Below are 8,193 nucleotides of genomic sequence, written 5' to 3' on the forward strand. Positions count from 1 at the left end.
GAACGATTGTCGGAAAGAAATTTCCTTTCCGAATTTCCCAAGGATTTTCGGAACAAGATGAGTTGACGCACTATGCTCAAAAAATTTTTTTAAATTGTATTTTTTTAATTAGCCGGCCTGTGGCCTGTCCTATGGACAGGTGCAAATCTAGGGCACGGGAACAACTTTTTTTAATTTTTCTCTTATTAGCTGGCCTTTAACAAAGGAATTTTTGGAACTTCAAAGGATCATATCTCGGGAAGTATGGACTTCCGCAACAAATGTTATATATATTTGTGATCAGGGTGACGAGATCTACCTGTTATAAAAATTTCATTTCGATCCGAGTTGGCCAGCTCATTTTATGCCGGATTTTCTTCAGAATTCGTTACGAAATCGTTCCGAAATTATGTCAACCACTTAATACAACTTTCGTAAGATATCGTTACGATTTCGGATCAGACATCGGACGTATCGTCCGAATTTTGTTCCGATTTCGTTAAGATGTCGGTTCGATTGGTTTGCTGGGTCGTTACGATTTCGGATCCGACATAGGACGAAGCGTCCGAATTTTGTTCCCATTTCGTTACGATTGATTTGCTGGGTCGCTTCTCATAAGGAGCAGCTAAGTAGAACAAAATTTAAAGAATTAGCTCAGTCAGCAAACTACATTCTAACGCGTTACATAGTAACTACATAAGATAAGTTTGCTCAGAGTAATAAAAGTGTTTACTTGAAATTAAACTCTTCTGCCTTTCATTTAATGTACGTTGAGAGGCAGAACTGTTCCAAAGCGGATTTTTCTATTTTAAGATGAGAGATTTTTTTTATAAAAACATGTTGTGACTGTATGTAGTATCCAATTGGAATAAAACGGTAATACCGCATTTATCATTCTATTTCCCTTAAAATTGTAATTTGTATGTAACATCGAACTTTTAAACGCGACTTTCTAGAATTGGCATTTTTGTAAGCGGTGCACACTGTAGCTCGAAAACGATCTTCATACATATGTATTTGTGGGGTTTTAATCCTTTTCGGATAAAAAAACCATCGTGTAAAAATCATGAAAAATGGATTTTTCGTGCTAAATAAGTGACCATAACAACTTTAAGATCAAGTTTGACGAATCTGTGTTCACAATTTTTCCATGACTCAAGAAATTACACCCAATGACAATTTTTAATACTATAATTAGAGATTATGAAATATTTTATTTATGTTTTATAAAAAAACCTTTCCGTGTATATCACTTATTATTCAGCGAACTGACATGATAAATAAATACATACATATTTACATAAAATCAAAGTTATTATCGTCAAATGGTCGATTCGGACCACCGGGACCACCACCCATTTGATTTGGATTGGGCATTCCACCGCCCATACCAGGAACACCGCCAGGGCCACCACCCATTTGTGGGCGAAATTGCTGTCCAGGAGTTGACTGCTGCTGTAGCAAATGCCGCAAGCCTGGATTGTTGTTGTTCATCATTGGACGAACCATGCGTTGCATTTGTTGCTGTGGTGCCATTTGTTGCTGCTGGGGTTGATTGGGATTACCACCGGCCATCATGGGCATCCGCTGATGTTGCATCATTGACATTTGTTGTTGCATTGGATTATTACCGACCATTTGATCTGGACCGCCACCCATGGGTGGGCCACCCATCATTTGCTGATTCATAGGACCACCAGCCATTTGCATGTTCATCTGTTGTTGCGGATTGTATTGATTAAATTGGTGTTGTTGTTGCTGCTGCTGTTGTTGATTTGGATCCTGCTGCTGTTGCTGGGGATTAATTCCGCCTGGCCCCATGGTATTAATTTGTCCAGCCATGGGATTTTGCATTTGCTGTTGATTTTGTTGCTGTTGTTGCATATTATTGGGCGGCCCTCCGGCCACACCAGCTGTCTGTTGCATGCCCATGGACTGTTTCTGTTGAATGGCTTTGCGCAAGCGTTCTACAAACAAGGACTGATTGTTGGGTATGAAGCCCAGGAATGCATTTTTGTCAGCAGTATAGAGAAGAATCAGTACTTTGATGTCACAGGGGGGAGTATTTGCTGGCGTGGTAAAGTGGACACAACCAGCAAATATTGTAGTCATGTTCTTGGCCAGAGAATCTAAAGCTTCACAAGGTTGCGGCTTAAATACAACCATTTTCGACTCTTTTAGAAATTGGCCGCCAATGTTACCGACTAAATGCTTAGGCATCAGTTGCATTAATAACTTCGATGGCCAGTTGATAGCCTTAATTTCCGGCTCGCCATCCTTAATATTAGCTGTAACTGTACACTGGAGCGTACGTGTAATTTTCTGTTGATCCGATTTACTTTTCTCCACCCATTCCAATGTGCCCGACCAAATCGTGTCTCTCATTCCGGTCGGCTCGGATGGCTTATTTTGATTTTGTTGATTTGCCATCGACGTGTTGGGCTGATTGCTAGCGACAGACATCTGCTGTTGCGTGTTCGGACCAGGACCTGCCACAGCCATGTTGGGATTCATGACATTTTGTTGTTGCTGTTGTTGTTGTAATTGCTGTTGCATTTGCTGCTGTTGTTGTTGATTGAGCATTTGCATACGTATCTGTTGTTGTTGCTGTTGCAACATTGGGTTCATATTTTGATTCGGTGGAGCACTTAACTGTGAAATTAAAGCTGAATTTTGACCAGGCATACCCTGGTTGACAGCACCCATAGGACTAACCATGGGTCCGCCAGGAACATTTGGCCCTCCAATGAATTGAGGACGCGTTTGCGGTTGCTGCTGTTGTTGTTGGTTTGGATTGAAAACCCAACGATTGCCTTGATTTTGGAAGTTAGGATTTTGATTGAACTGCTGCTGTTGCAACATTTGTTGGTTAAGAGGATTTCCAGGCTGTTGATTTGGATTCATTACAGCCATTTGAGCAACTTGTTGCTGCATGTTTTGCTGTTGTTGCTGCTGCTGTTGTTGTTGGGCCGCGCCCATGGAGTTGTCCATTTGCATGCCAGGGTTTTGCTGGTTCTGCTGCTGTTGGACATTGGATTGGGCTTGCTGCTGTTGTTGTTGCTGTACCACTTGATTGGGGCCACCGACTTGGTTCGTTTGATTCACCATTGCATTAGCGGCACTGTTGGGACTCTGGGGTCGTTCTTTAAGATGATAACCCTTGAGTAAAACCAAATGCCGTATATTCTTCGCATAATTTTTGGCCGACAGTGGTTGATCGCCGTCTGCTTTCATGAAAATCTTAAAGAGAACGGGAATCTTTCGGGGTGCTATTATGGAGAGATTGATCTTCCGTTCATTGAATAGTGCTGCAAGTTGTTCCACTGTGAAAAAAGCAATGTAAAATTGAATTTGCAAATATTTACGTAGATCATTATTTACTAACCAGTCTTTCCGGAATATTTCCAACAATCCATTACGGGCATCAAATATGGAGGACTGTTGCACATTAGAATGCAATGTTTTTGGGTATTGAGATTTACATCGATGCACAGTCCAGCGCGATGTTCTTTCATGTCATCAAAACATACATGGGCCGTGGCAAAACCTTCAGCAAGATTTGCACATGATTCCATTCCCCCGCCAACTAATGGTAATCGATCAAAAAGATCCAGAACCTTTTGTGGTGACGAATAGGGTCCAAATGTTGTACAAATCGGTTCCAACAGATTCGCCGTTGTTCGATAAACAACCACACAATACTGCGTTGAGTAGCGTTCCGATATTAGATATTCACGCTCTTCAATTGGCCCTTGACTGAAATGTTCAAGAGTTGGAACAATATAATTGGACTTGAGCTCATTTATGTAGGCTCCGTTTGCCGATGAGCCCTCAACTAGAAACACCACATCAGCCAATGTTTCAACATCCATTTCAGGAGTTTTTCGAATAGTTTGCAATTAGCACTTCACAAATATTCTGAATAGCTTTAGGCAGCAAATTTATTTTTAATTTTATATTTAATCCGAAAAACCTAAACTACTCAAGACAAGACAACACATCGCTTTTCTTCTTCTTGAACGAATGGAAATTCAACTGAAAATGATAACCCGACTTTGTTTAGAATGGCATGGGATGCAAATGAACGATAAGGAAAATGGCTTGTTACGAAAGGGAAGAACAAAACAATAATTCAAACGTTATTGTTTAGAATGACAACAATAGAAAGATGCAATAAATGTTTCCTGATTCTCTCATTTTCGCTATATACAGTGTCAGACAAAAATATTCGCACAATCGGACCGGTTCTGGCATTCACCTTGAACCTTAAGTAAACTCACACAAAGCGTTTCTGCAACACAGGCTGACTTCCGTATCGTCAGTTGCTTTTGCAATTAACAACTATGAAGCTGTGTGTTTTTAAACGTCAAAAATACAGATTTTCAACGCAGGTAAAAATCAAACATGTATCTTTTTTTTCTGATACATTTAGTTGCATTTCGAGGAACAATGTATGTGGTGTTTTACATTTAAACGATTGCTCGTACGAGATTTTTTTCTCCTCTTTGATCATATTCGTAAATTTCACACACGGGGTTGCATTTTTTGTAAAATGGTACCAAGAGTACATTTTGTTAAAAATACTTAATGTAAAAAGAAGGTATTTGTAGCAGATTAAGCAAATTCATAAAGAGGTAGGACAGATCTGCATTGTCATACTAATGGAATATTCCATACCCACAAATACTCTTGTTGTGCATTCATCACTCTCAAAACAAACCAATTTATTCCCTTTATTCAGCTATGCATGGCAGAATCAAAAGTGTTATATTTGATTGTAATATTACAAGAGCCAACTGTTATACTATCGAGTACAATGTATGGCATTTCATGTGGCTCTATTTTACAAGCCGTGGGCAATTTTTTGTTTTTAGTATGCAAATGTAGTCCCCAACAACAATATGTAATGGTAGAAATCGTTTAACCACGACAAGTCAAAGCTACAAAAATTAATAAAAAGAAAGGCAAGAAAACCTACAATGTTGCTAGGGTAATGAGGAATTCAATAATTCTGTTTCGATCTCTTCTATTCTGATCGTTGACCACTCAAGTTAAAACATTTTTCTAGTGGAACAGTATAATAAGAAACAAAAATAAAATATACTTTGAAAGAACTTTGAAATTAAATCATAAACCTTGATAAATGATTTAAGTAACCAAAATACTGTTTTTGCAACGAACATTAAATAATTTAAAAGTACCGTGAAAATTATAAAGGAATTTTTATAAAAAAAAAACTGGTATTTTCTATGGCTTAATTAATGCCAAATAATTCAGCGATAGTATAAAAGTTTACCCTTTTTTTGGATATGTGCATCATCCAACGTGGAAGCATCCAGGTTCTCCATACCGTCTCGCTTACATAGCGAATCTTCATAACCAACGCCCATCACCAATTTGCCAATGGAAACCCATAAGAGGGAGTGAGACATATTAATGGTGTTAATGATAATTTCTAATGAGCTCTGCTGTTCCTGATATGTACAGTTTCTAAATAATGATAGCTTTTCGATGATTTTGATGATTTGCCGTCGGCTAAACAAAGCCAGCAATAATTTATATAAAAAAAAAACAACTTTTAATAAGTATTATTGTGAATTTTGTAATTTTTTTTACGTGATTCTATTTTTGCCAATAATTAACTTAGCCTTCGCTAAATTTATTTTATCTTGATAATTAAAACATAAGAAACGGATCATACAATTTTGCTTAAAACAATGTAATTTTCACTTGTGTGAATGTTTCATTAATTAATTAATCTTAAAATGTTTAAAAAGGTAATTATTTGTAAATAATTTCTATATAACTTGCATGTTAGAGTTTATTTTTATTTATTTATTTATTTCAAATATTTATTATAATAAAAAATTACAATAAAATTATATAAAAAATAGCACTAGCATCTAAGGCTATCGGCTAATAGAGTTTATTAAAGTAAATGCTTTTTATTGCACGGTTTACCCCGGGAATAAAAGGTATAATCAAATGTAAGAATTTGCATCAAAACTGAGAAAAGAGATTAGGGTTTGGATAGGTGTTAATTGCTTTCTTTATATTTGCAGAATTATACAACACCGCATGTATTGAGCTCGATCCATCGGCAGTTTAAACCAAGGTAACATAACCTACAAATAATTCATCAAAACCTAAATCATCATCCTAACCTAATTTCATACCACTTCGTGTAAGTAGTCGTATAACATGCAGATTATATAATTTATGATATACTTTGACTATTATCTCTAAATTACTCATTATTTGAGATAATTTTTTAAAAAAAAAAATCATTTACTTATAAGACACTTAAAGTGTAATCGATTTAAAGAAAGCATATGAATGAATTTCCTATTAATAAATGAATTGTAAATTGTATTCAAAATGAACTAATTAGATCTTTTTATTGGAATTGTTGATAGTGATAACATAGCGGTATAGTTGGTCTCATCGATGATTAGGGAAGTAGCTAACAGAATATCATGGACACTAGTTACTTATGTTTTATAGCGGGTGGGAACAATTTAAAAAGGTGTCCCAGCGAAAACATCATTCGCATACTCTTACAGTCTGTGATTAAAAAATTATAATAAGTCAGGTACTAGTAACAAGTCTTGGAGTGGTTACAACTTATTTCTCTTTGAACAGTTTAGCATTACTGGTTTGGAAAGAACCTCCCCCAATCCGGCGAGCTCAGCCCTTTTCAATACCACTCAAGCACTCCAAACCGTAGTGGAAAAATGCAAAAATTAAAGTTATTCAAACAGACTGTTACATATTTTATAAAAAATATTTTATAAAATTTTTAAAATGGTTATAAAAAATAATCATTTTATGCGTTAAATAATTTTTTATGCACAAATTCATTGCAAAGAAATACATTTTGTTTCAATTTCTCTTACTATGTTTTGCAACTCTGCTTAACAAGAATAACCACCACAAAGAGGAGGCTGATTCTGTTCCCAGGCCTTTAAGGCCTCGACACATAGGAAGCATGGCATTATTGCTGAAGTCATATCTGATAAAAGACGCAACACGCAAAATTTTAGGTTTAGCATATTCCAAGGAAAATTTACTTCCGATATTCTCTCCGAAATCGGAACGAAATCTGTTCGAATTCACCTACGAAAAATCGTATAGAAAACGGAACAAAATCTGAACGAAGTTGCTTCCGAAATTGTTCCGATGTGTCGGACATCCGACATTTGGTTTGCTGGGGAGAAACTTGTCTAGTTATCAGTTATTCCATGTTTACACTTGCGCTCCAAAATCCACTGGATTTCACGAAATCCTGAAATACACCCCCGTTTTTTACACTTATGGATACTTTACACGATATGTTTTTTTACATATGAGTTGTCGCGTTGCATATACATTTTGTATGGGGGAAGTGAAAACTCATATGTAAAAAACATGCCGTGTAAATTACCCATTATTATTTTTTTGTTGATTTCAAACATATCACAATAATCAAGGTGGATGCATATGCGCAGCTGATCAAACATGAATTTTCAAACAAGTTGTTGTAAATTGAATTAGTCATCAAAAATATACGACAATATAGAACTTATGCTCGGTTTACATTTACGAAATCCACTCGATATCAACTGTCAATTTCATTGATTAAACGTCAAACGAAATCTAATGGATTTCAGATGAGTTTTCATTTGACGTATACGCAAATGAATTGACAGTTGAAATCAAGTGGATTTCGTAATGTAAACCAAGCATTAACAACTTTATTTTATTATCTAAAATTATCTATATATCTTATTAATTGTGTATAGTGCTAACAAATAAAAAATAACAAATGATTTTATCGTTGAGACATCATAATAATAAATTTTGATAGATTAATGTTGCGTTCAGAACCTGCAAAATATTATCGTTTAGTGCTAAACATGCGTTTCCGTTCTCCGAAATCTAGCAAGACTTGCACTTCTCTTTAAACAAAAATGGTGCCGAATAAAACCCTATTATCCTGTTTTTGCCCTACAATTTTGGCCTATTAGAAACTATCAGCATGTTCATTGGTATCTAAATACCAGGGACGTACGCAGGGGGGGGGGCACTGGGGGCCCGGCCCCCCCCCTCCCCCCCCCGGAATGGATTGGTCGAACAAAATTTAGCAAGCTACTGTAACAAATTATTACATATTTTCTTTCTCATAAACATTTTTTTATTATTGGAGATTTCAAATGAAATGAAAACTTATATGAA

General features: G+C 36.2%; 1 protein-coding gene across 1 annotated transcript; it reads right to left on the bottom strand.

The window, feature by feature from the left end:
• Nucleotides 1–1,173: 1,173 nt before the first annotated feature.
• On the bottom strand, nt 1,174–4,036 carry MED25 (Mediator complex subunit 25). The gene is made up of 2 exons (XM_073980001.1): nt 3,365–4,036; nt 1,174–3,302 (listed from the first exon to the last, which is right to left on the bottom strand). The coding sequence occupies exons 1-2, from the start codon at nt 3,849–3,851 to the stop codon at nt 1,276–1,278; spliced, it is 2,514 nt and encodes an 837-aa protein (XP_073836102.1). The 5' UTR covers nt 3,852–4,036; the 3' UTR covers nt 1,174–1,275.
• Between the last annotated feature and the right edge of the window lie 4,157 nt (nt 4,037–8,193).

The sequence above is a fragment of the Musca autumnalis genome, unplaced genomic scaffold (genome assembly GCF_047663935.1).
Source record: "Musca autumnalis isolate F117 unplaced genomic scaffold, ASM4766393v1 scaffold_4, whole genome shotgun sequence".
Lineage (NCBI taxonomy): Eukaryota > Metazoa > Arthropoda > Insecta > Diptera > Muscidae > Musca > Musca autumnalis.

Excerpts from the sequence above, each read along its gene's own strand:
- MED25 (XM_073980001.1), bottom strand. The coding sequence starts at position 3,851 with ATGGATGTTGAAACATTGGCTGATGTGGTGTTTCTAGTTGAGGGCTCA. Across the intron at positions 3,303-3,364 it reads GAAATATTCCGGAAAGACTG|TGGAACAACTTGCAGCACTA; the intron begins GTTAGTAAATAA and ends CTTTTTTCACAG.